The sequence below is a fragment of the Cyclopterus lumpus genome, chromosome 5 (assembly GCF_009769545.1).
Source record: "Cyclopterus lumpus isolate fCycLum1 chromosome 5, fCycLum1.pri, whole genome shotgun sequence".
In the NCBI taxonomy this organism is placed as follows: domain Eukaryota; kingdom Metazoa; phylum Chordata; class Actinopteri; order Perciformes; family Cyclopteridae; genus Cyclopterus; species Cyclopterus lumpus.
Window position 1 is genome coordinate 12259385 of NC_046970.1, and position 26548 is coordinate 12285932.

At 39.8% G+C, this 26548-nt stretch overlaps 2 protein-coding genes across 2 annotated transcripts; one reads left to right on the forward strand and one right to left on the reverse strand.

Annotated features, from left to right (window-relative positions):
* The first annotated feature begins 2441 nt into the window (after nucleotides 1-2441).
* Nucleotides 2442-14973, forward strand: LOC117730467 (arf-GAP with GTPase, ANK repeat and PH domain-containing protein 1-like). Its single transcript, XM_034532192.1, is given in 26 exon segments — nucleotides 2442-2695; nucleotides 2815-3581; nucleotides 7772-7834; nucleotides 7915-7998; nucleotides 8577-8666; nucleotides 8778-8841; nucleotides 8843-8916; nucleotides 8995-9129; nucleotides 9208-9239; nucleotides 9241-9312; nucleotides 9519-9680; nucleotides 10046-10129; nucleotides 10394-10498; nucleotides 10589-10740; nucleotides 11292-11410; nucleotides 11516-11535; nucleotides 11537-11654; nucleotides 11879-11938; nucleotides 12201-12352; nucleotides 12961-13051; nucleotides 13410-13632; nucleotides 13843-14146; nucleotides 14585-14609; nucleotides 14612-14668; nucleotides 14671-14728; nucleotides 14807-14973. Coding segments are annotated over 26 exon segments (3429 nt in total). The 3' UTR covers nucleotides 14871-14973.
* A 3454-nt stretch (nucleotides 14974-18427) lies between these two features.
* Nucleotides 18428-26493, reverse strand: LOC117731062 (phosphatidylinositol 5-phosphate 4-kinase type-2 gamma-like). Its single transcript, XM_034533202.1, is given in 15 exon segments — nucleotides 18428-18747; nucleotides 18933-19036; nucleotides 19192-19447; nucleotides 19534-19647; nucleotides 21796-21819; nucleotides 21822-21836; nucleotides 22047-22061; nucleotides 22064-22086; nucleotides 22089-22194; nucleotides 23612-23761; nucleotide 24711; nucleotides 25033-25058; nucleotides 25060-25129; nucleotides 26155-26252; nucleotides 26344-26493. Coding segments are annotated over 15 exon segments (1233 nt in total). The 3' UTR covers nucleotides 18428-18666.
* Between the last annotated feature and the right edge of the window lie 55 nt (nucleotides 26494-26548).

Sequence of the window (26548 nt, forward strand, 5' to 3'; positions counted from 1 at the left end):
TAAAAGGCTGCTAGTGAGTAGAAGGAATGGTTCAACATTAGGAGAAATTAGTTTATTTGCTTTCTTGCTGACAGTTGGATGAGTAGATCAATACCACCCTCATGTTTGTACTGTCTCTATGAAGCCGCCACCAGCAGCTGGTTAACGGTTTACCTTAGCATAAAGACTGGAATACTTGCCAAATGTAAAACAAGCCAGATGAGTTATAAATGTAATAAATAGAGTTGCTTGTAGGTGGGTCTTGTTTCCACCTTTGGAAGGCCAACTAGTTCCCATTTATATGCTAAACTAACTCTCTGCTGACTCCAGACAGTTAGTTTAGCGTTTAGATGTGAATATAGTATCAATCTTGTTTTCCCGACACTTCCTCCAAAATATACAATTGGCTGACATTATTTTAACAAAATAAGGAAGACAATTAAATACATTCATATATGTAAACCAAAGAACAAACTATGGTGCAAAAACTATTTTCTCTCGCTCTCATCTTTGTTGTAATTGCTGTGTTTTGAATGATCCAAATATTAGATTAATTCATAAAGGTTCCGGGAACTCAATTTTACTGTGATGACTGAACTTCTCATGAACTTTGTTTTGGTTACCACATTCTAGATGTTGATGGGTTAATAAAAAGACAAACAGAGGGGAAAGAGAAGTGGCAATCTCCCTGATTGTATACTGACATCTTTTTGTAGGAACACATTTGTTTCCCATTCCTCTCTCCTTTATTCTTCACTGTCCTGCATCATCACCTGCAAACCCAAATTAGTATCTTCAGTTTCCTGTCTATGTAATTGAATTACATGCTACTTCAATCAGTTTTGCTTCCAAAACATTTGTATTCTCTTTTACTATTTTATTCCCTATTGCAATGATCCAAAGACATCCATAATCATATTGTGCATCACCACTTCCTCAGTCAGAGGGGACAGACAGTGAGGCAGGGAGAGAAGGCAGGAGCTGCTCATGAATTGCTTTGGGAAAGGAGAGGGGAGAGACAGCGCTAGAGACAGAGCAGCTGCATTGGCAGGCGCCGAGTTGAGGATTTTTCTCTCTCTCTCCTCTTGTGTCTCTTTTGTTGCGTCGATACAGATAAAAAATCAAATGCACGTTGGCAAGAACCACCACCTCACCGTGAGCCTCTCATCCCCAACCTGTTTGCCGGAGCTTGATCCAGTGTGGAGCTGGTTGTGCGGCAGGCTAACAGCGGGCTAGCGGCGCGCGGGGGGGGGGGGGGGGGGGGCTGCAAGGCTCTGTGGCAGCGAGAAGAGGAGGAAAAAAAGGAGGAGGGGCTGTGGTGGGCTTCCTCTGCCTCACAGACACATTTTATTGACTTGCTAATTGGATGAGGCACTTGGAGGAGAGGATGCGGTGACCGAGAGTAGGTGCTCTCCAGAGGAGGGATACAGGCACAAGGAAGCATTGCTTGGGATGCGTTAATCTGGCTGGTTCATCTCTTTTTTAAATATTCCGGAGACATAACAACAGATGTTTTTCAGCATCTCCCAGTGACCCTCACACCGTGCATACATAATTTTATGCATGACATTGTCGAATGGAGGCTCCAGCTGCCAGACGCTTCGTGACAAGTGAATGATTTCCATTTTGACGTTTTTGCACCCTGTTCCCTTTCACCTGTTTTTTTCTTCTTTTATTTTCTTGGACTGATTATTTGGGGCTGATTTTTTTGTCGCCGTCGTTTGATGTGCCGTTTGATATGAATGGTAATCTGATGAAATAAATTCTTCATCAAATCAAAGGTACAAGAAGCTGTGCAATGGATATTCTTCGGAGAAACGAAGGCATGATATGAGCAAAAGACATACTCTGGTAAGGTGGCGTTATTCAGTCAGTTTTCATTTTAGTCCCTAGTCAAGAAACGTAGCAACTAAATGTATTGGCTGTTGCATAATTCCAGTCTGAAATCTGAGGCTGAGACATCAACACAGTGAAAAGAAATGTCTCCTTCTAGCTATCTGGGTGTCTACATGTCAGATTTGCACACAATAAATTAGTTTAAGAATGAAAGCAAAGCAAAGAGATATAAGGATAATGAATGAATATGTGGTGGAGACCAGTAGGATCAGTGAGCATTGAAGAGGAATAATGGAGGCATTCAAAAACAGTCTAGACTTGTTTCACCACTGGGTCAGCTTTTTAAATATATTCTGGAAATTTGCAATTCGAAGCATTCCTCTTATTTGCACTGCTTCTTAATTTCTTTATTTAAGGTTTTCCAAAGGAAACTTGGATTCCTGTCAAGTGCACAGGCCTGATATGAGACATACTCATCTACACAAGGTTTGTTAATGAGTCTGTGTTTGATCTTAGATTTTTCTCTTCCTCCTCTGCTACAGTCCTGTTCTGGTTGCCATGACTGAGGTGTGCAGGCCTGGCTTGGTCAGAGAGCAGGTGCCACTTTGCTGAAGTCTGCTGTCCCAATGAGCAAGGCAGGCAACCCACAGAGACGCACCACCTACCTAATTTCCCTCACTCTGGTGAAGGTTGAGGCTGTGCCAGAGGATGTAGCAGGGAACCAGAGAGAGGCTCTTCCAGAGGGGGAAGGGAGCCCTAAGAAGAAGGAGGAGGAGGTGAGCAATGCCCCTGAAAAGGATGAAGGACCTGTATGTATACAAGTGGGTGAAATAGAAAACACACCAGTGGGAGAAGAAGTGGAACAGGTGCAGTATTGCAAGTATGGCAGCCCCATGGAAAACTGGGGAAAGCCTGAGAGGAGAGAAACTCATGGACACCAAAAGACATTGTATCAGTTGGTAAAAGCAAAGACACTTCTTTTGTGCACCCCCCTGTAAGGCAAATGGTCAAAGTGTATGGAGGAACCTCTGAGGGGGCTGTGCGCAGAGAGGGGCCTCGCTCGGACGCCATGCGCCCTAAGACGGAGCTCTACCGAGAGCCTCCCATGCTGTTCCTAAAAGGCGAAAATGGAGCAGACCTGAACATTCGATCACGTTGCAGCCTCCCTTTTTCCATCCCACCACAGGTCAGCCAGCGTCCTGAAGTCCTGATGAGGTCACATGCAGGAGGCAACTCTGCATGCTGGAGGGAACTCAGAGAGGCCAATACAAGCCTGTATCACTCTGCTAGGACTTTGGATCGAAGGGATAACCGCTTCGGGGACCAGTCCCCATTAATGGCAGCTACAACTCTGGGGCCTTACAGGGCGTCCTGGGCCGACAGTGACGGCAGGGGCACGCTCATTCGCCCCGGAGCTCCCATCAGCGGAGGATTTTCAGGCATTATGACCAGAGACAGCCCTCAGGGGGAGAGATTTAAGACCGTCTCTGTTTCCTTGCCTGCACCTCCTGCCATTGATGTGTACAGGTCTCAAAGAAAAGGTACAAGTCGTACCCTGGACAACAGCGACCTACATTCCCTCTCTGAGGACCTGAAGAAGGGGAAGGAAGGCCAGGGAGGAACAATCCAGCGCGCTCCTCCCCGTGACAGAAAGATGCTCAAGTTCATTAGTGGCATTTTCACTAAAAGTACAGCAGTGACAGCCAGCGTCAGCACCACACCTCCGCTCTATCCTGCAGTGGAAAGGGGCTCGAGTGAGGAGGAAGGTAAGGTTTGATATTTAATACAAACACAATAATATCATACATTTATTTTTATTGCCCACAGGGCAGCACATACCAATCAAAATATAATGGTAAACCATAACGGAGAGGACAGTTGTACCACCAGAACAACAGGTGGCAAACATCTCTGTCACATCTGTTGTTTAACTTTCCTCATCAGTGCACTGAAATTTACCCACTACCAAGACCATTGTATGTGATTATTTTTTTATTGTAATTTATTACCCTCTCTGTAGTTGTGTGAACCTAAACCAAACAAATGTGCTCCCACTTAATTTCAGCAATGGTCTTCATTCATTGACTTAAACATTTTATTATTTTGGTACAATTGCTGTTTATTATACACAGTTGCAATATTCAATCATCAATAAAGCATACATTTGTCACGGTTTTAATTTGGACGTAGCACAACAATATATTTAGCTTCTGTATTTATTTTAAGTTAACATAATAATTATTATCTTTTTGATAATCAATTAATTCTTGAAGTAATTTTACAAGCATACATACTTTCTCTGTTTCTCTCCCCTCAAATGTGAGTATTTGTTGCTTTTTTTGTCTTACGTGATAGTTCTCAGTGTTTTTTGAGGCTTAGCACATTTAGGTTAAACTACTTAAGATGTGGCATTGGATTTTAGGAACATGTAATAAACCAATTAATTTCTCAAGTGGCCAGATTAAGTGATAATGAGAATCATTGTTGCAGCCCTCTTATGATCACGAGATTTAAAACATATTTTATCTCAATGTTAAGTTCATTATCTTCCTTGACTAAAGCGGAATCAATTTCTAAAGGTCATATAGGCCTCTGAGGTCTATAACATTTAAATACAACTGTTGCAAAGATTTAAAACAAATATATAACAAACATACAACTACACTAAAACTAGCTACAAATTGGATTTTTAACTTTTTTTAAAAACCTTTGCAGGCAAAGTAAAAAAACAACAATTGGAACAGATTGTTCTTTATCAGCTTCACTGTATATTTTTTGTGCGGAAATGGTTAAAACGCTGTTAGAAGTTATAAGGTTTTCTGCACTTAAAGTAATTTGCACAATGTTTTGTGGAATTCCCAAAAACCTGAAACTCAAATTAATTCAGTCATAAACTACGAAAACACTTCATGAAATATGCAGATCTCTCCATTTGAAATAAAGGAAATGATGCAACTTCATCAATCTTTAATCTTTATTGATATATTCTAAAGAAAAGTATCTTTGACAGAGAGTGTGGTATCGGACTAAGCCCTGAATAATTTGTCAGGAGTAAGTGGGACATGAATAATTAAGGTTGGGGATACACAGAGCTGTGTTCATTGAAGGAGTGAGGGGAGCGGGAACCTGCTACTTCCTGTTCTGTGCGTGGAGTTAATCAGCCTTCAAATGGAGCCTATTCATTTGTCGATGTGTTTGTAAGCGAGACAGTCAACATCATATCTTGTTGAACCTGTAATTTCAGCATGTTACGTCAGTATTTTAATGATAGATTTTAATTTAGGAAATATTGGTCATGATTGTCAAGTCACATAGTTTAATATTTTTAGCATCATACTTGGACAGGGGGACATTGTGTCTTTATGCCTCACACACACGTCGCTGTATCCATGAGAGACCATTTATTGTATAGAGACCCTGAAGGCTTCTGGAAAATGGAGTTTCCATGGCAACTGCAAGCCGTGAGAGATGCTATTTGGTCTTTGGTGTGACGCTGTTGATGTAGGAGGGTTGTGTGGGTAGAGGGTTGCCCAAAGATGGGGGATGAGGTAGAGTCTCTGTGGTTTAAAGTTAGAATCTGTGTTCTCAGTGAGGACAAACGGCCAATGATGTGGCTCCGCCCGAGCTCAGCGTGACCCAACGGCTTCAGAGTGTTTGTGTGTTCAAACAGTATCAGTGGGTCAGGTGATGATTGTTTCTGCATTGATTTACATCTGTAAGCACTTTTACAGTGTTATCCAGAGAGTGTGTGTACAGGATGTGTGTTTGGATCTGTCAACACTGGCAGTCATTCATCTTTCACTGTCCAGCCGTGTGTGTGTGCGTGCGTGCGTGCGTGCGCACACTAAAAACCATGAAGTGTAGTGGGGCCTCACTAAAAAAGATGTCCATAGCAATTTATTGAATGAACTTAAACCTTTGAAATGTACAACATGTTTTTCTATTATAGTGGAACGTGTTTTACATAAATTCCTGAAAGATATTTTTCTTGACACCAGTGGATTTATCTGTCCTATCCCAACTGTTTCAAGATGTTATCACTTGCATCGTAGTAAATTAATCTAATCTTTTTTTAAGAAAAACCTTTTGGCTGAATATAAGAGTGTTAAATTAGAGTAAATAATACTCAAAAACATTTGAACAGTTGTTTTTAGAGCCATAACTCCCACACTATGACTCAACAAATGCAACTAACTCACTGCCCATACCCCTAATTTGGTATTTTTATTTGAATATCAGCACCAAATCTGACTTCTTACTAAAAACACTGCTACATAATAAACCTGCACAGCTGGTGGAGCATTACGATCACAGCTAAGTGATAAAGTGGATATATTAGGTCTCTGGACTATTCATCACCATGTAGGTTTTGATATTAACACTCGGTTTTTTAAACACAGGCCTATTTTATTTTTTATATGATTGATCATCTTAATGTAAAAATATGATTAAATGAGGTGTATTGGGTTTCAAAGGGATTTAACCCGTAACACTTTTCACGGTTTTAGCTGATACATTTTGTTTTTAATAGTGTTGTCTTATAAGGATTATGTTAAATAATCTTCTGACGCAAATCAAAGACTGTCATGAACCGACAGAGGAATGAGATCGTCTATCTCTGGAGATGCTGACGTCTGCGGCAACCTGGAAATTGTGCTCTGTAACTAGATGAGTCACTTGACAGCAGTTATCTTCCATCATTTCTAAAAGAGACATTTCATTTTTATCTGATACAAATAAACTTGTGCAATAAGTAACCAAATCACACTATTGACCCCAAGGTAAAAATAACAGTCATTTGGTCCCAGGTTCAGCCTTCAAGACTTCTTCTTCTTCTAATTACAAATCACTAGTGCAATAACTTTTCTCAATGCAGTTCCCTCTTTTTTTAATGGAATTCTTTATAAATTTGGATCAAATGCGACGTATCAATACTAGATAAGGTAGATTGCTGCAATAGCATTTAGACGCTGGCTTACTCAATAATTGACAATAATAATGAACACTGAAGTAAAAACTCCTCGTAAAAACATTTTATTTCAGCTTATTTCTTCTCTTTGCTGCAAATCAGTTCTTTTCATACGTCTTTTTGAATCAGTTGTCCCCACAGAGCACCTAGTGGCATACTCTGTCTTGTTTCAGTTGACACTGACTTCAATAAAATGTATGAAATGGGGCAAACTGCTCTGGGAACAGGATGATGAATTACCTCTAATTAAGGATTAATCCTTTTTTCAAAGCTGAATAATAGAATACATGGCTTTTTAGGAGGTGCTTTGCAGGGAATAAAAGGCAAAATGTGTCATGTTTAACAATGCTTGTGTAAACCTTAAATATCGGGCATGCTCCCTAACTCATTTAGACTTGCACATTTGTACACACATTTGTTGATTGGATTTTCTTGGCGCTCACACTGTAACTGTGTGGGAGCTGCAGCCTCTCTGCGCCCAGTGGGGAGGCTTGGACTATCTGACTCCCCTGAGTGTGCACAGGCAGTCAGACCCAACCTGGCCAGCAGTCAGCAATAACTCCTTTAAAGGAACACTCTTTTTCTAAATTCTAACTTGTCCAGTCCTACCAACTTCATCTTAGTTCAGTTACAAAAAAAGACCTAGGTCTTGTTTAGCTCAACTTGGTACAAAGAATAGAGGCAGCGGCCATGGTTAGCCTAATTAGATCTTTTTAACCAATGACTAGAGATATGCTCATCTTGATATGCTCATCAAAACTCAGGTGACTCATGGATGACCCCTGATATACTTCTTTAAGTGGTCTGACAATTTAAAAATAGCTCACAGTCAGATGAGAACGGCGATGGTTCAGTATAAATATGGATGTGGTGAGTTTTTCAGCCTAGCTTAACACAACAACTGGAAGAAGGGCTGTAACCAATACATGTTTTACTTTGTATTAATGAATCCTCTGCCCTTTTTATAATGTGATTTTCTTTCTCCAGCTGCATGCACCAGCAGTCAAGAATGGACCCTGAACCAAACTGTCCAAGAGCTTCACCTGGTAAGCATCAGGACATAGCTTTTACAAACTGGTGAGTGAGATCTAATTCTAAATTAATATATTGTCTCTCTCTCTCCAGGGTGTTTTTGGGAGGTCTGTGTAGTGGGAAGTCCGCTCTGGTCCACAGACACTTGACAGGAAGTTACCTTCAGCTGGAGAATGCTGAGGGTTGGTTTCACATGTCCTCATCTACAATCTTTATCTGTGTTTTTCTAAGACAATGTCAGCTCACAAATAACAATAGAGCTTAGTTACATTATACAGTGGCTAGCACTGTCACCTCACAGCAACAGGGACCCGGATTCGATCCCCAATCCAGGGTGGTCCTTCTGTGTGGAGTTTGCATGTTCTCCTTGTGGCCGCGTGGGTTCCCTCCGGGTTCTCCGGCTTCCTTCTACAGTACAAAGACGTGCAGCTCATGTTAATTGGAAACTTTAAAATTGCCCGTAGGTGTGAATGTGAGCGTGAATGATTGTCTGTCTCCATATGTGCCCTGTGATAAACTGGCGACCTGTCCAGGGTGAACCCCATCCCGCCTTTGCCCAATGTCAGCTGGGATCAGCTCCAGCACCCCCGCAACCCTAAGTAAAATAAGCGGTTCGGATAATGGAATGGAACATTCATACATTTGATTTAGATTATCCACGGCATGCTATTAATGTTATTAGTTATGCATGCGCTTTTCTTGTTGAAAGCCAACAAACTATAGCCAAGTCAAATGTTTTATTCCTTCTGCGTATTTGCAGGGCGCCAATACATTAAGGACGTCCTAGTTGATGGACAGAGCCACCTGTTGATAATCAGAGAGGAGACAGAACTCCAGGGTGCTCAAGTGGGTTTGAACTTGGTTCATGTGGACAACTAATTCAACTTAATATAATCTCCTTACTATCAGCCTGCTCATGTGTATATTGAGTGCTTTTCTTCTTCTTCTCCCTTCTCTTCAGCTTGCAACTGGTTGGATGCAGTTATCTTGGTCTTCAGTTTGGAAAATGAGGCCAGCTTCCAGAAGTTTACAGAATCTACCACAGCTGGCCACCCACCGGCCCGTTTCTGAGATACCTTTCATAGTAGTTGGTACTCAGGGTACGACACTCACACGCAACATGTGCTTTTATTCAATGTTTGCAGAGCTGAACTTATATTTGTGATTTATTTTTTTAGATAAGATTAGCAGCACCAACCCCAGAGTAATAGATGATACCAGGGCCAGACAGCTCTGCTCAGATGTGCGGCGCTGCACCTATTATGAAACCTGTGCAACGTACGGCCTCAATGTGAACCGAGTCTTCACTGACGGTGTGTGTACAGATCAGAGCATATATCATGGTTATGTGTCCTTCTTTAGGGCTAATGCTAAGACTTGTTGTTCCACAGCTGCTCAGAAGATCATGGCAGCCAAGAAGCAAAGCTGCTCTCTCGGCTTCCTGTAAATCTCTCCCAAACTCTCCCAGTCACTCTGGAGGTTCCACCCCAGTGTCGGTGTGTCTTTCCAGGACAGGTAACACTGTACACAACATCTGTTATGAACTGTCTAAAAAATTGTACAAAGTCCATTTATAAGTGCCTTTTCTATTTGAGTGTTTGCATATTGCACCGAGCATGTTGTTGTAACATCTCCTTTTTTCTGCTCAATTATTATTTCTTGGCCCCAAACCCCTCCTGCTCTGGCTATTTCCTCTCTTTAGGCCAGTAACGGTGGTCAGAGCAGTGATTACTCTTCATCCCTTCCCTCAACTCCTGTGATCAGTCCTAAAGAAATCGGCAAAACAGTGAGAGGGGAAAAGCACGACAGTGCCACGCCTGGGTCTGTCCGCAGTGCCACCCGGAGACGCACCTCCAGATTTGTGGTGAATTAAAAGTTTGTTAACTTGCCAGAGCAACACAACAATTCATATTTTTAGCTGAGAAAAGTGGCTGTAGAAAAATGTACTTCCCACACTACATATAATTGCGTTTTTATTAGTTACTCCGTTTTTGAGTCTATTGCTTTAATACTTGGTGGGATTATCTCAATTACATTTAGAAGATTACATTTGATCCACTGTTGATATAAAAATAATGATTAGTGCAGCTCAACATATTTCTAAAGAAGTCGCTTATATTATATATATCCAGCATTTGAAGTCAGAAGAAACTCATTTCAACTTTTTCTGGTTTTGAAAATTCTTCAACCAATTCTGGCCTCTGATGCAGTTATTGGTTCTTTGTCCAGGGTCGGAGAGGCAGTGACTCTAACAGAAGGAGTGCAGACTGTAAGGGAGATCTGGGAAGTGGACGCTCCATTCCCATCAAACAGGTGGGACACTGATATCCACTTGATGCAAAAACAAATGTGATGTAATAAAGGACCCTCTGCAGAGGACACCAGCAGTCACTTCAAATCAAATGTGTGAAAGCAATGTCACCATGTGGAGTGATGTGGTCCTCTCACCTCTTCAATTGGCTTTATCAATAGGATATTGTTTGTTTTTGTCAGCGGACAGTCACCATGCTGCCAAAATGTGCAAGATGAAGACATTTGCAATAATTTCTCAATCTTGGGTTTCGTCACCTCCATCAGGGCATCTTGCTAAAGCGCAGTGGGAACTCGCTCAACAAAGAGTGGAAGAAGAAATATGTCACACTGTCCAACGATGGCATACTGTCCTATCACTCCAGTGTCAATGTGAGTCAGTGTGTTGAAGGCAATTATGCTGCTTAACAGCATCACTGATGGCTAGTGGTAATGTGTAATGGCTGATGTTTGGCTTGGCAGGACTACATGCTGAATGCACCTGGCAAGGAGATGGACTTGCTGCGAGTGGCGGTGAAGGTACCAGGAAAGCGACCACCTCGTGCTGTACCTGCCTGCGGCCTTCCAGTCGGGCTCAACGGGCGTGTTAAAGACACGCCGGGACCTGAGGGTGTGTGCCCAGGTCAAAGATTTAACACATTCTTTATATATTCTTAAGGTCTCAAAAGAGAATACAAATCTAAACTAATTCCTTATCCCATGTGCATAAGCATTCATGTATAACAAAAAATACAATCTGATTGCTCTTGCTTAATTATCAGAGGAATTATAATTCTTTGTGGAGTTTTGGTGCATGTGAGTTAGGACAAATGTAGAGCCTAATGACCCTGAAGAGTAATGAGCAGGTATTTTTGAAAGAATCCTCTGTTGGCTTTTAAGACTCTTTGTGAATAAAGGGTCAAGCTTATGTACCAAAGAGAGAGAACAAATGCAAGGGAATGCAAAATATTTGCAAACGAAAGAGCATCATGACGGAGTTTACAAGTTGTGTTGAGTGTGTGTGAAAGACTTCAGAACTTCTTAAGTCGGTCTGTATCTTTTATTTTCTCACACGGAATCAGTAATGCTATATATATATCTTTTTAGTAGCTCTGCTTTACATTTGATGTTTGTGTTAATTATCTTATAATTGCATGCTTGCTGTCATCTCTTTAGTCCCTGTAAGCGCCAGCAGCCTCCTGCAAGTGGAGGAAATGGAAGGGCTGGGTGGGGCACTGTTTCTGAGGGGCAACAGAGGCGTGCAGCGATGTCCTTCTACACTCTCCAACCACGCTCAAAGTGTTGGTCAGTTAAGGAACTTCATCTGCGCATACATTCAGCTTGAAAAACATGCATGTTTTGTACCAGATAAATGTCATTTGGCATGTTTTTGTGTGATCTGGTTGCCAGACTCTGCAGTTGAAGGTGTGGTCCAGCTCATCCTCCACTAAAGACGTAGGTTCCTCATCCCCGTTGACGGACAGGAAGAAGCATCGCAGAAAGAAGAGCATGAACCAGAAAGGAGATGCAAACATTGGACAAGCAGATGGTATAACCCCAGCCCTCAGCATTTTACTATAAAAAAGACCATACACTGATCGATATCGATATCAATATGATGTTAAATATTTAAGAATCCACATGCCAAAAGTGATAGTAATAATTGATAACCATACACTATATTTGATAAATACAGTAGTTACAACATGTAACATGTATTATTACCTCTCTTTCTCTCATTGACTTTCTGTCTTTTTCTATCTTCTTGTGCAGCCAAGCGCAAAATGTGGAAACTTAAAAGCTTTGGTAGCTTAAGAAACGTAAGCAAGACAGGTAATGTTGATCTGTCATCTTTCTAAGTCTGACTTTTTGTCAGTCTGTCGGCATGTGCTCTCCTGTCACATAGGAAGGGACATTATATCCCTATGAAGCGAAATTATTTTATCTATATGTACATTTTAGTATTTCAACAGTTCACTAACTTGCTTTCGTTGTGGTCAAACATGGATGCTTAACTGCACTGATGCATGCAAACTAAAACTCTATTTGTAGCTCATAATGTTAACAGAATATTATTATCTACATTGTGTGTCAGATGAAGATAACTTTGACTTCCTCATCGTGTCGAGCACCGGCCAGACGTGGCACTTTGAAGCCCAGAGTGTGGAGGAGAGGGACGCCTGGGTCCAAGCCATTGAGAGCCAGATCCTGGCCAGCCTGCAGCTGTGTGAGAGCAGCAAAAATAAGGCAAGAATGAACAAAAGGCAGCAATACTTTAATGACAAATAGCATATATATATATATATATATATATATATATATATATATATATATAGAAATATATATAACATTTATATTTGTTCAATATATATTTGAACAGTCTCATGTTTCATGTAGATGTGCTAATGCAGCTGCAATGCCATTTTGGTACCTTTTATTAGTATAGTATTTTATGGCCTCAAATGTTCCTGCTTGCAGCAAGGAGGGCTGCTGGCAGCTAATTTGATTGTCTATTACCAAAACCCAGCCCTTCTCCAGAAAGAAGTGTGTGACAAACTAACATTGTTGTCCACTAGTGGGCTGAAATGTTTCTGTTCTTGAGTTGGGAGTACTTCCTTGTGTGGAAATTGTTCAATCATCTCCAAAATTGCTCAGAGACCAAAACCAATAATTGTACAGCTTTAAATGGTCATAATAGTGATTACCGCCATCTACCGCTGCTTTCTCAGTTGGAGATCTAGAACTTACAATCATTGTTATTATTAATGAGAGCAGTTATCAGAGCTCATATCACAGTGGGTGAGTTTGATGGTGTTTCTCTCATTTGAAACTTATATACTGTGTCTTTTCCACAGGCCCGCAAGAACAGCCAGAGCGAAGCAGTGGTTCTGCAGGCGATCCGCAACGCAAAGGGCAACAACTTTTGTGTTGACTGTGATGCTTCAAGTTAGTGTCACACATTATGAGCTTTTCTCCTCTTTGTACATGATGGTATCTGTGTCTAGATTTTGACTGTCCAAAGAACACTACCTTTGGAGTACATGTATATATTGGCATTTAAGATTTAGTATTTTAAAAGATAGTTGTTTGTTGTTAGCTCTGATGTTGTAAAATTACATTACTGAAAGACAAATGACAAAATGGAAGTAGAAATACTATCTGGTTTACATGCAAGAAATACTGCAACGTTGCAATCCTATGGAATTGTAATGTTTGACACAGCCACATAGCATATGAAAATAGATGTAATCTGTCAACCACATAGTTCTGTTTCAAAATAGTGTGTGTACCCTTATTCTCCAAGATCCAACCTGGGCCAGTCTGAACCTGGGCGCTCTCATATGCATTGAGTGTTCAGGGATCCATAGGAACTTGGGGACCCACCTGTCGCGTGTTCGCTCGCTAGACCTCGATGATCTGCCACGAGAGCTCACGCTGGTTCTCAGTGCCATCGGCAACTACATGGTCAACAGCATATGGGAGGCTCGCACGCTGGGCAGCCGTAAACCGGCACCCGATGCTACACGGTAAAGACCATTAGTGACATTAGTGATGTGACATAAGCACTGCTTTAGTTCAATGTGTTACAGTATATAGGTATGAGCTGCATACTTATAATTAATGTGTTATGTATGTGTTATGTGTTAGTATAAATTAATGGTCATTCTTGAACAGGGAAAGACAAGAAGCTAAAACTGAATATTCGTAATATTTGTTTTCTGTCTTTGCTTGTTCAGTGAGGAACGGGAGTCGTGGATAAGAGCCAAATATGAGCAGAAACTGTTTGTGGCGCCGTTGCCGCCTCCCACTCCTCGCGAGGGCCCAGACGTCACACTATCTGGCCGTCTTCTTCTGGCAGTGATGGAGCACAACCTTCCCAAGCTGCTGCTCCTTTTGGCCCACTGCACTAAGGAGGACATTAATGCCCCTCTCAGCCTGGCGCTCTCCTGCAGGTCACTCTTAGCGTTGCGACTGCCCGGCTCTCCCCTGCACGCTGCCTGTCAACAGGCTGATGTGGTGATGACGCAGCTTCTTGTTTGGGTGAGTTTCCCTCCCCTCTCAGACATGGGAAGCCATAAAACCTTTGTGGTGATCATCTGATTTATATCACCAAAGAAGTTCAATGCTTAGGAAGAGAGATAATGTTACAGTGAAGGAACAAAATATATAGTGTGAAATTATTTTTAAAATCTTCTGAGTGTAAAATATAATGTAGAGCTATACAAAACTGACAAGTTAATCATTGTTACCCTTGACAAACTCTAAGTAATTTCATTCAGCAAAAAACAAAAAGCTTTAAAACAGATGACTCAGCAGTGTGAAAGGCACTAAAGCTCACTGAGTTACACTTTGTTGGATAATTTAAGATGGGCCATTCAAGTTGCAATTAATTCCACATGATTAAAACGTCTTTATAATGTGGAGTATTACGTAATCTAATCTACTGATTTATCTTACTTTTTTTTAAATTCACTTCAGTATGGCTGTGATGTTCGGCTCCGGGATTTCAGGGGCACACAGCTCTGGTTCTGGCTCGCAGTGCTGGCTGCCAGGAGTGTGTCGATATCTACTCCAGTACGGATGCCCAAATGAACCGGCCTCTCCTTCTCCGTCGCCACGACAGTTGGTTTTTGCAGCAGCTGCCACACCCAGCTTCCTGTTGCCATGCCGCCAAGCCTGGCGGTTGCCACAACACTCAAGATCTCGCACAAGAAGCGGCGGCGCCAGCTTGAGTTACAGCACCTCTAGAAGAGCAGTGTCATAATCGAAATGTGGTGTGGTAAAGTGTGTGCGTGTGTTTTTGTGAATGAGAGAGCGTGTTGCTTTGCACTCATACTGTCCTGTACCTTCCACAGGACTATTGAACATGTGGCCAGATGTTGCACTCCCTGAGGTTTTAAAGGGTTTGTGTGTGTGTGTGTGTGTGTGTGTTGGTGTGTGTGTGTGTGTGTGTGTGTGTGTAACATCACAAGTAACAACACATTAAGTCAGCTGGAACGATTTAACCAAAACAAAAGAGAAATTTTCCTGACACTTTCTACGTAAAAGAAAAGAACATGACATTAACATCCAGATGCCTATGTGTTTGGATCCAATAGGAATGTATTGCACTGTATACCAGCTGGTACGATTCATATTTCATGATGCAGTCAATAATCAACTTAATTCTCCACTCGGTTAAGAATGGGAGTTTGCCTTCGGCCTCAAACAACTTATCTGAGCATCACAGGCCAACAACGTCAACACTAAACACATTCACACTTCTTAACTTATTTACAACAAATGTCACTTTTAAATTCAGAGTGCATATTCTGTTCAACGCAGCCGGTCGTTCACTGCATAATTAATGTACTAATACAGACTTTACAGTGGCTGAAAAACAGAGGCCCGCTTTAAGATAATCAAAATAACTGTATAGAAATGCATAGATAAAGATATTATAATCTGAAAGTTTCAAAAGTGCTTTGTTTTCAAGATTGTTATTTGTAAGTTGGTTCGGTGGAGACAACTCAAAGGGTTACTCGTAGCTGTTTCAGATATTTCCTGTACAGCGTCGTGGTTTGTTTTTCTTTAATAACAAGCAGCGGATTAACTCTTTGACATCCAAGACTGAGATTTCTATGTTATGTTGTTGTATCACTGTGTGTGACATGAACACTGTACATGGCGTGTGCATTATGACTCAGCAGCAGCTCATCATCAAGGCGACTGTAATACTAAGATGTGTAAATGCCTTGATTTTGATTGAATGTATACAAAACAGATGGTTTGAGTTCATATTATTTCAAGATGTTTTCCTGAATTATACAGTTTTGGTGGACTGTCAGGGTGTTTTTGTTTTTATGTATCTAATATTATTCCTGCTGTGGCTAATAGAAAGTATGGTTTAATAGATTAAAACTCTGCATAGGTTCTGATCTATAAAACTGGGCCTTTGACTGACTATGATTATATTTGTGAGTGGATGAAAATCAACATGTAATAGAGGAATGTTGCCCAATCTAATATGTAAAAAAAAAAAAGGCATAAAAAAAAAACCCTCCTACAGTACTGTATGTATTTTTGTGTTTATCTGAAGACTCAACTGAGTGTACATGTCTTTGATGTAAGCATCTCTCTCCATTTGTATTTTTTTACTCATGCAATGATTCATAGAGCATTCATTATCAATACACTAAGGCTACTGCCCAAGCTGTGGTGTGCCGTACAGAGTTGTGTGAGTTATTCTGTGTTTGGTTTCACAGCAGACCTCCTTCAAAAAGGCAAGTCGAGTTGATTTTTTGTTATTTGTTCATTATTAACAACAGCCGTTAATGAGAGAGGGAAGCTTCAGCAGACAGTGACATCATGCAGTATAATTGCATCACATTTATGCTGGTGCTCATGCTGAGAGGTGTTTTCTGGACAGGTGGAGCGAGCGGCCATCAATTTAACACTCAACTAGCATTTGAGCGTGAGAACTTCTGGATCAAACCGGCGCCTACTGGCTGTGACCCACTTCTTTTCTAGGTCGATGTCAGAGACTCATTTTGGTACTATAATACCATGGCTGAGATAGTTTCAGTTTCATCTATTCACAGTAATAATGAGATTTTTGTGGGCGAACACACATCTAGAGACAAAAGTGACATAATATGGGAACGTTAACAGATTGATGAAATATATAGATGTTGATGTTCAGGAATTACATTGAAATGTAAGGTTTGCATACATCATAAAGGAACAGTTTACTGAAAAACACAATACACCTATTTATTTTTACCTAAAATACTATCTCTGTGGACGCCATTACTCCACTATATCAAATAGTCCAGGAGACTAGAAAGAGCTGTTTTTGAGTCACTGGGACACATTTGACAGGTCACCAAGTAAAGCTAGATGGACAGAGAGGTAAATGCAAAAGCACCAACGTTGGAAGGTCATGCTAGTGTTGCAAATTATTCACTACAATATGAACAATATATACTAATAAAAGGCAATGTGGACTTATTTGAGAGTTATTCTCACATGCTTGTCCCTCCTCTGCCTGTTTGTCCACTCAGTTATTAAGAGTGAAATTCTCATGATAATGTCAGAAGGAAATTCAGGAATGTGTGCCAGGAGGACTGGGACAGGGGAGAGGGACTAAATAAGGACATAAATTAATCCTTTACCACTGAGAATACATTTCAGAAGAACACATGTACTGCCATGAATCACAATTTGCTAAGCTCACATTAACTTGTTATGGTCACACCAATCATAACTCTGTGGTTTCTTTGATACTTCACTCAGGAGTGCTGTTGTTAAACCTTTGATATCATTCAAAGGTAAAATAAAGGATACAACACATTGCTTGATCCAAGCCACACCATAAAATACAAGCTCTTTGATCAACTTACAGTTTAATAATTTGTGTGCTATGTTGGCGTTCAGATGATGCAAGTGTGTGTAGTTTCAACTGAAGCATTGCACTGCGATGTAGCACAATAAATGCTTAAATGAACTTAAATGGCACTTACTTATAGCACTTTGTAGTTTGGCTCTCTTGAAGAAATTGTACTTTCTTGATTCTTGTTGTTCTGAGTTTGTACTCATGGTTGAATGCACTTATGGTAAGTCACTTTGGATAAAAGCATCAGCTAAATTAAATGTAATGTAAAATACTAACCACTGAGCTGAGAGAAGTGTAGTTGCAGTCTTTCGCAACACAAACATCATGCTATTTGTACTTCATTAAATTTTAACTAATTTATTTACAAATAATGGCAGATGTTTATTTCTTTAGTGATACGGGAAACACAACACATTTGTTTACTCTTTGTGAAAACAGGTTTTAATAGTACACAATCATATCATAAATGATGATACATTCCGTGATAAACAACATTTCTCATTTATTTAAATATATTCAGGTAATACTTACCTGCTAGATTGTTAAATATCATTTCATTTTCATTTTAACATTTTCCCATTAATGGAAGCAGTCAGTATTTACCAGCTTGTATCTCATTCACATTGTTATGTTGATGCTATTTATTTGAATCCTGCATTTGGCAAAATTTTTAATCAGATAACATCAGTCTCAACAGTTTAAATCACACATTGCTGATTAATATGAGATGAACATTGTATTTTTCCTAATTTAGACCCTCTAGATGTGCCCTCATTATTCTAGTGTTGTCAAGTGTTGTCACTGGTGGGAAAAGAAGGAGTAATACATGAATATTTAAGAGCAAATCATACATATTTCTCCCGAGCAGCTGCAAGTGAGACTTGAAACAAGTGTTTTTCTCATCATCTCTACCTCCCACTGAATTCGGAAGTGGAGTATTGCTAAAACTGAAAACAAGTGAAAACAAAAGAAAACCCATCAACAATAGTTTTTCTCCTGTCTGCAAATTCCAGTTATTAATTCAAAATAAATGCACTGTCCATCGTGCAGTACATCATGTCATGAACGATGAATGCACTTTTAGAGATTAACAGTACATTTGAAGTGCTTCTAGGTTTGAGATGACATCAGTATTGCATCGAGAGACTCATCTTGTATTAAATGATGATGGGACTGAATCATTGAACTAGGCAAAGATCTTTGTGGTGAACTCCCGGAAACGTTTGGCGTACTGCTCTGGATGAACGGTTGAGATTTCTGCTCCTGCCTTCAAACACACACACACACACACACACACACACACACACACACACACACACATACACACATGCACACACACGTCGATTAGAGATAACTGAATGAAAAATGAAAGCAACCGTTAACTCTTTCCAGGATAGAGATGTAAAGACCGCATATGCCAACCGATCACTTTAAAGGCAGCCGGTTTCTCACCCCGTGTTTGACAGCCTTGGCAGCATGAGCAGCTTTCTTCTTGGTGTCGTATTGTGTCAGCACGTCAATCAGACCCATAAAATACACCTCCCTCTGGGGTGCACCTACATGGGAGTGATTCACAGCATTTGGTGAGTGATATAAACATATGATATTATCTGCTGCATCCCAGCATGAGTTGGGGTTTAGGTGTAATACAGCAAAGGGCCCCTTTAACCTACTTAAATTCACCAGAGGTCTCTCAGTTGTCAGGACTCACCGACAGCACTCTGAATAGCGTACACATCCACGTAAGGGTCAAATTCTCCAGGACCCATGGGTTTGAAAGAGTTCATGTAGCCACCAATACCCTCAGGTGAGGTGAATCGTGGAGCGGGAGCCAAGGTGTTTTCATCCTCCTCTTCCTCTTCATAGGACGACTCCATCTCCTCCTCCTCCTCCTCCCTCTCAGCCCGCTCAACATCATGGATGCCCAGCAGCAGGCTGTATTCCATGATCCTCATACGCACTAGAAACTGCAGTAGGAGGACATGTACACATGCACGAATGATGTCAGAGAAAACAATGCTTGCATGCTTCTTCAACAACAGTGTTTTCTTACCTCGATATCTCTGTTCAGCTTATCCACGATCTTTTCCTTCTCATCGTCGCTTACATAAACTTTTTGCATGTTATTCCTGAAGTCTACATCTTTATACGTGGGCAGCTCCTTCACCTGGAAATATAGAGTGAAGGTCATAAACTGTACATTATATTATGTATAATTATACATAAACATGTATATTCAGCCTAGTGATCACAATATTCATTAGTATCTTTCTCAATAAATAAGACAGATGCTATTATCACCCAGGTGTCAGAAGCCAACAATGCTATTTTCTCTTGGCCTTGCTAACTATTGCTAAATTAAGTAGCATATTCAACTCCATGAATGAATTACCCATTCTATTTCCTGTGATATAAAAGTTGAATAATATTACCCCAAATGTTGTTTACAGAATGAACACAGTTGGAAAGATGAAAGGTTTCCACAGCCCTGCAGTTATTTTATTTCTTTTCTTATCGGGGTCAAGCCAAACAGAGGGGTTCTGATGTTATTTAAAGTCTATTGCTTTGTGAGTTTTCTCTGAAGACATTTCTGAAAACACAAATTTTTCACAAACAATGACAAGATACAATATAGGAAATGTGATTTCACACTGTGCCCTCAGTCACATATCACAATAAGTACATTTATCTTGTTTGTTGTTCGAGATACAACATTTCAAACTATGGAAAATAGCATAAAGACATTTATATGTATGCCCACACCTGCAGACATATTGGTGGCACAGCTGAAGACAATTAAAGTGTGTTAAGTTGTGCTTGTTAAGCTTGCAACAAAGAGGTATAGAGTTAATTTACTTTTCTCAGTTTACTAATAGTTCTAAGATCTCGCAATAATTCTTACCAGGGTTTTTACATTTCAAATTTTTGTTAGTAAATTACCATGGCACTAGTTCAGGAGCGTTCTTAAGTGGCATACACCTCTAATTTTAGAAGAGAAAAGTCAGTTTACTCTAAAGGAGAAATACCAATTGACCTGTGAAATCAGTTGAGTTGGCAATGTCTGAGTGGGAGTCACAATACAGGAAATGAACAATCCAGCATTTGTAGGGAGTGAAGTACTGCATCACTGGAGTACGCCTTTAAAAATTGTAGACCAGAAAATCATTTTATTGTTGTAAGAAATAGTGAACCTAGCAAAAAAAAAAAAATTCCTTTAACAAATGAAGCCATATATTAAAGCCGTGGCAAGCCTTTTTCTTTTTTTTCAGGAAATATCCATATACCGTTATGAAAAGTTAACTCGACTATCCATCTATTGTTTCAAATTATATTAAAAGAAAAGATCAATGTCAGAAGTCAATTACTTTCTTATTCTCTTTGCCGCATCAATATCCGCGGACTTCACAAGAGTACAAAACTTGTAACAATAAAGATAGAATAAGTAACGTATAACAAACATACTTATTTTGACCCGAATCACAATCATTTTTGAAATAGTAGTTGTGTTGCCTAAACAAGTTCTGCACTGCAGGGGTGCAGGAATACTGATTTGTGTTTTTGGAGATTAGTAAAAAGAGCGCACAACTTTTCTTGAGATATCATACAAACCATGGCATGAGGATACGATGACTGGGAATTCCTTACACTGTCCAGTGTCACTTAGACTATGCCATTAGTTCATGGTACTGGGGCCTTAATAAAGGCTTGAAACAAAAACTTGAAAGCACAAAAGAGACTGGTGAGTAGTACTAGGCTGGATAGTAGCAGTCATATTGGCAAGTCTCAGCTCCACTAGCTCTCAGTTGAGGATATCTTAAATGGCAGTTATATAGTAGTTATAATAAGTTCATAATCACAATTACAGAGCTAGGATACCTAACCAGAGCCTTTATAGATCAAAAACATGATAGGTAAGGTTTATTTATCTATGCCGGTGCTACGTAGTGGAATAAACTGCCTAAATTAAGGAGGCGCAGAAACCACACACCTTTAAGAAAAAAGGTCTGCTTCTCCAAATAAGGACGTGGTTAAAATCCGGATTTCAAATTAAACATTTCTGCCATGAAATGGATGGAAAGAATTGTTATGTTATCCCTGACAATATGCCAGTAATTTTACTGTATTCTATATAAATGTTGTCAAATACACTGAACTAAAGAAATTTTCAAAGAGAACACTCATGCTTGCTTGTTAGTGAATACAATGTATCTGCATCCCTTTAGCAAATTGCCAACAATCAACACAGTGGTAGGACTGCAGAAGTACAGTTTACGCTGAGCTTGTTATTACAACCGTTGCAATAATTTGATCTCACCTTCTCTTTAAAACTTGCTCCACGAGGACAACCAGGGATCCCTGAGCAGAGAAAAGAAATACGACAGAAACCACACATTACTTCACAAAAACAATGCTACAATCACAAGCCGCTGAGAGTCGGTGATTGTCTTCACACAATCCAACCACCTGGTGGCAAAATGAGCTGAGGCAAGACACAAAACACTACAGATGCTCTGACGCACCAGACTGCTGGTGTGCCATAAACAAGAAGCCGTCCATACTGATTACCTTGAGGTCATACTTTCCCTGTGTATGTGCAGTCTGTGCTGAACATGTTTCTCATAACCAATAGGTATGTGTCCTCGCTCTCCACAGAAACTCTGTACATCGCCAGGAACTGAGGGAGCAGCGTACTGCCGTGGCAGGTGACAATATGCTAGAAGGGAACAGCAGTGAATAGACAATGAATGATGGGGAAATAAAGGACAGATCAACCAGCGGTATGAGGCAGTGATTGTGCCCACATTATGTTTGTGATGGCGATACACTGTCCCACCAAACAGAACTACTGGTGGCAGCAACGCCCTATGAAAAGCTACAATGCGGCAGGAAAAAGGCAGAGGGAAGACGGGGACCACGTAAACATGCTGATTTATTTCTGCTTAATTTTTTATGTTAGCTATCGATTATTTTAGTAATCGAGTATTCTTCTTTAAACATTCCTATTGCTTAAATTGTATGCAATAATATTATCCATATAGTGCCTATAGGAGCCATATTACATTATGGGTTTCAAGGCTAACTTTTGTCACCACCAAAATTATTTCAATCGTCCCAAAATATTTGTTTTTGGGGTGGATAAACAAAGTCTCGATGTATATATTTTGGAGTTCCTCAAAGAATCATTTCAGCCTTAAAGAGAACTCTACCGGGCACCATTTAAGTCTGCTTACTATATATTTGTGGAGGTTTCAAACACGTTTCATGGTCTACAAGGGGATTATCTACTTACTAAGTGGACACATTTTAAACACTGATGAAAATCATGAGATGCATTTCAAGGCTCTAGAAAAAGCTCACCAGCAGATCTTAAATTATAAGTCAAATAATAGTTCTTAGGAATAGGATTTGTCTTAAAATATTTGTACTTTGCCATAGGCCTTTTTTTTTACAGAAGACATTTTAACATGTTACAGTAGGAAAGGGAAAGTTAAAAAATCATGGCCTGAATTTGATTTAGCCCTTAGATTCAGGGTCCTGGTGTTGTTCATGCTGGCTCACTGTCACACTGTCCTGGCCTACTGAGACTTGAATAGAACAGATCCATCATTAATATTAGTTGTAATGCTATGACAAGTCAAAAATGTAAAAAATAAATGCAGATACACCACAGTACATTAGCACATTTTCAAAATTGTGTTTATTTTGCCAACATGTAAAGTCAAATATTGTTCTCTTTAGAGAGTGCATCTTGCAGGTTAACTCATTTATAAATGTGTACTTGGAACAGTGTGTATCTTTGCTTTACTCAAAATATCTTTATAAACTCAAATTGAATTATTAAAACGAGAGCTCTAGTCATGTATTATTACGTGTAGAAAAAAAACTCCTTCCTTTACCTTTGATGTTGTAAAAACCTTTGCCATGGTTATCACAGAAAGAACACATTTTCTTCTTGAATACAAACGACACAGTACCAAACAAGTGGAACATATGTGACTAATGAAAGGAAATGTATCCTCAGAATTGACTGCATGGAGTTAATCACAGACTAGAACATTTATTAACAAAGAGAATGTTTTGTTCACTGTGGAAGGACATTTAAACCTCCTATCCCACTGTGTGAGTCCTACCTGGTGATACTCAGAAAGGATGTTGTGCATCCCCTCCACTTCCTCACTGGAGATTTCTTTTACTACCAAAGTGTGGTCATATGATGTCAGCACCAGCTTCGTGCCTTGCCCCTCTTCATATTTTAGTGGAGGACTGCGGGCCAGAGACACCTGTTGGTGAGAGTGAGGATGGCATCTCTGAGCAGTGGCAAAGTGTGATATCAGCTGAACAATACATCTGCAGTGAAACCTTTTACATCCATTACACCGGTGTCCCGTTTTACATCTTGAAATATGCTCCTGAAATAGTTAGAATAGGTTAAATGCAAAGATTCAAATGTCATCCTGTATTTCTATAACAAATGTACTAAAGTTGATGTTGGTTTGTTTTGGAATTCTTTTTCTTAATTGCTTTTATCTTTGGTACATTCATTTTGTGTTTCATTTTGTGAGACATTTTGTATTGCCAGTGGTATTAAAAACCAGTGGCATTTTGTATTGCCAGTGGTATTAGAAACCACATGGTAAAAAAACAAACATAATACTGATGAAAAATAAGATCATAATTAAATACTAAGAGAGACATGCTGATAATTGCATTAAGAATAACTCTGATGGAGCTTGTCCAATCTTTTAATTCTGGACATGTGGGTGTTTCCCAGTATTTAACAGCCATTTGATATATATAGAAAACTGAAATTCTTCACTTGGTATGCAACGTATTTGGGTTCTGTCCCCTTCTAATAAATATAATCTTGGAGATAATGTCAATTTCCTTCCCAAACAGCTACTGAGATATTCTAAAATTGTTCTCAACGAAGAGTTGGATGAAGTACAGGACATAAAAGTGTAAATTTCCTTCTGGCATTTTCAACACAAATTGTGACTTATTGGGCCTATCCTGTGCCATCTTAATGGTGTCTAATAATTTCTGTGTATTATTTTACATTGTGTGAATTTCCTTTTAGCTTCCCATTGTTGGGTGTCATTTTCAGCCATTTCTCTTTCATCTAAGTTTTAGATTTAATATAAGACATAGTTTTATTTGTGTTACCATGCCAAAACATAAAAAGCTTTTTTCTCTGATCTATGCTTTGTTTAAAGACATTTGTGGCATTACTCTTGTAGATGTGCGGAAATACAACTTTTATATATATATTTTTTAACATAAATAATTGTGTGCTATGCAAATGTGCACTGAGCTGAACAGATGATGATACTCCGTCTGCCACCTGCACATGCAAATATGACACAAAGAAATGCAAATTTAGAAGGGAGCGGCTCAATACATGCAGAAAATACGAAGACTGAAAAACCTTGGATGCTTTGTGTTTGTGAGTCGCTTTTTCATCAACGGTCTTTTTTCCAGGAAGTATCTTGTTGTTTAGGATTTATTTTTTGTGGGACAATCAAATGTTGATTTGCAGTGAGGTTATTTGTACTGGTAATCTTGGTCCTCAATTCCAAAACCGCTCTCGCAGGTTTCTGAACACCTGTGGACAGTAGTCTTTGAATTTGAACTGTCCTGGAAGATTCTCTCTGAGGAAGAAAACACATGAAATAAGAACAATGCAGTTTGATATACTGCGCTGCAACATCCCTCACACTGCATCTGATCAGCAAAGGGAGTTGGAGCTACCAGTGCTTCATTAAATAAATATTCAAAGAGATGTTTTCTCTTTCTCTCTTCTTCTTGCAGCACACGTAAGTATACAGTGCACAAAAACAAACAGAGATAGGGACCAATTACCAATCACATTTATTAAGTGTATGAGTTTTCTATAATGACACTAAAACATGAATTACTTGTGTGTCTGCTGTTTTTTTAACTGTCCATATTGGCAATTTGAATCATTAGTTATGTTTAAACTTATTTTCGCATCAAGCAACATGAATAACACTCAACGTTAATCTCACCAGGTCACAGCTTTTTATAACTTGAGAAAACACATTTTATTGTTCCTCTGTTTATAAATCTTTACATTAACCTGGATTCCTCAGTGGATTAAAGGATTATTAAAAGCCACTCAAGTGTTATAGCAACTGAATCTCGGGGCAGACGAGTGTATAGCACAGCTTTCATAAATAGTTGTGATGAAACAGGCTTTATCTTTGTTTTGACTGACGCTCAACCTCTATGAGCCCCACAGCATTTTCTGTTTAATTCATCAATTTAGCGGTTTTCTCTCTCGTTTGCATGCAATTCATGAATGTTCTGGTGTTACACAACCACTCAAACAAATGCATTTCAAACCCATACAGTTTCCTTCTTTTGCATCACCTAGACAATATTGCACACTGCACATGTTCCAGACAAGTTACATTAATATCTCTCTCATCTTTGTGGCTATGCATTGTTAGTGATAATGGCTGTAGCCGTGCTAGTAACGGTATTGTTAGTGTAAAAAAAACATTATTATTCTCAAAAAGGGGGGAGCTGTAATTTCTGTTAAGCACATAGGCAGGCAAATAAATCACAGGAGCCACACACATGTGTGCAAATCACAGGAAGAAGGATGGAGGTTCCTACAATGAGACCGACAGAGTTGAGTGGAGCACAGTACTTGTTGAAGAGGTGGTTGCTGACTTTGATCTTGGTGCTGGCTTTAAAGTCATCTGGAAGCAGCATGACAGGTACAGGCACATGGCTCAGGTCATTAATCTGCGCATGATCAATGGATGAAAAGTTCATGAACATATTCACGCACAGATATACATCTATAATACTCCCAGAAAGCAGCCCACGCACCTACCGAGTGATTGACTCCCCACATCAGCACGCTCAACACGGGGTCACTGCCTCGGAAAACCTCCACTTTCTGCTGCACAAAGTGTTTCTTCTTGGTTTTCCTTTTGGGCGCCAGAGCGTTCAAAGGGTTGGAGGTGGCCCCGGGAGAAGACATCGCACCTCAGTCTGTGAGCTGGGTTCTTTCTGCTCGTTATCCGTCTATGTGAAGT